The 289-nt window shown below is 60.9% G+C and overlaps 1 protein-coding gene across 1 annotated transcript in view; it reads right to left on the reverse strand.

Moving 5' to 3' along the window:
* Positions 1-289, reverse strand: part of RHOBTB2 (Rho related BTB domain containing 2) — a 4,002-nt gene that overhangs the window by 795 nt on the left and 2,918 nt on the right. The window contains exons 5-6 of the mRNA XM_029083601.1: positions 250-289; positions 62-212 (exon numbers count right to left, since the gene is read on the reverse strand). The exon at positions 250-289 is cut by the window's right edge and continues 121 nt beyond it. Coding sequence (XP_028939434.1) covers positions 62-212; positions 250-289 — 191 coding nt within the window. The remainder of the gene's footprint in view (positions 1-61; positions 213-249) is intronic.

Raw genomic sequence — 289 nt, forward strand, 5'->3', positions numbered from 1 at the left:
ACAGTGAGAGCACCGTGCTGCCACCAAGCTTGGGGACATTGAGGACACCATCCTGACTCACCGGTGAGAGCCACCAGGTGTGGTAGGCAGAGGCGGTTGGCGAGGATGATGAGCTTCATGTCGTCGAGGTCGGGGCTGGAGCTGAACTGCCCGGTGTAGAGATACTCCAGCACCGCCCGCATGCAGCTCTTGCTGGTGTAAGGAAGTGCCACCTGCGAGACACGCACCGGCTGTCACCCTACAGCTGACCCCAACTGTCCCATCCTCCTGGGATAAATCCCAGGGCTCC

This window comes from Antrostomus carolinensis, unplaced genomic scaffold, assembly GCF_000700745.2.
Source record: "Antrostomus carolinensis isolate BGI_N321 unplaced genomic scaffold, ASM70074v2 scaffold36492, whole genome shotgun sequence".
In the NCBI taxonomy this organism is placed as follows: domain Eukaryota; kingdom Metazoa; phylum Chordata; class Aves; order Caprimulgiformes; family Caprimulgidae; genus Antrostomus; species Antrostomus carolinensis.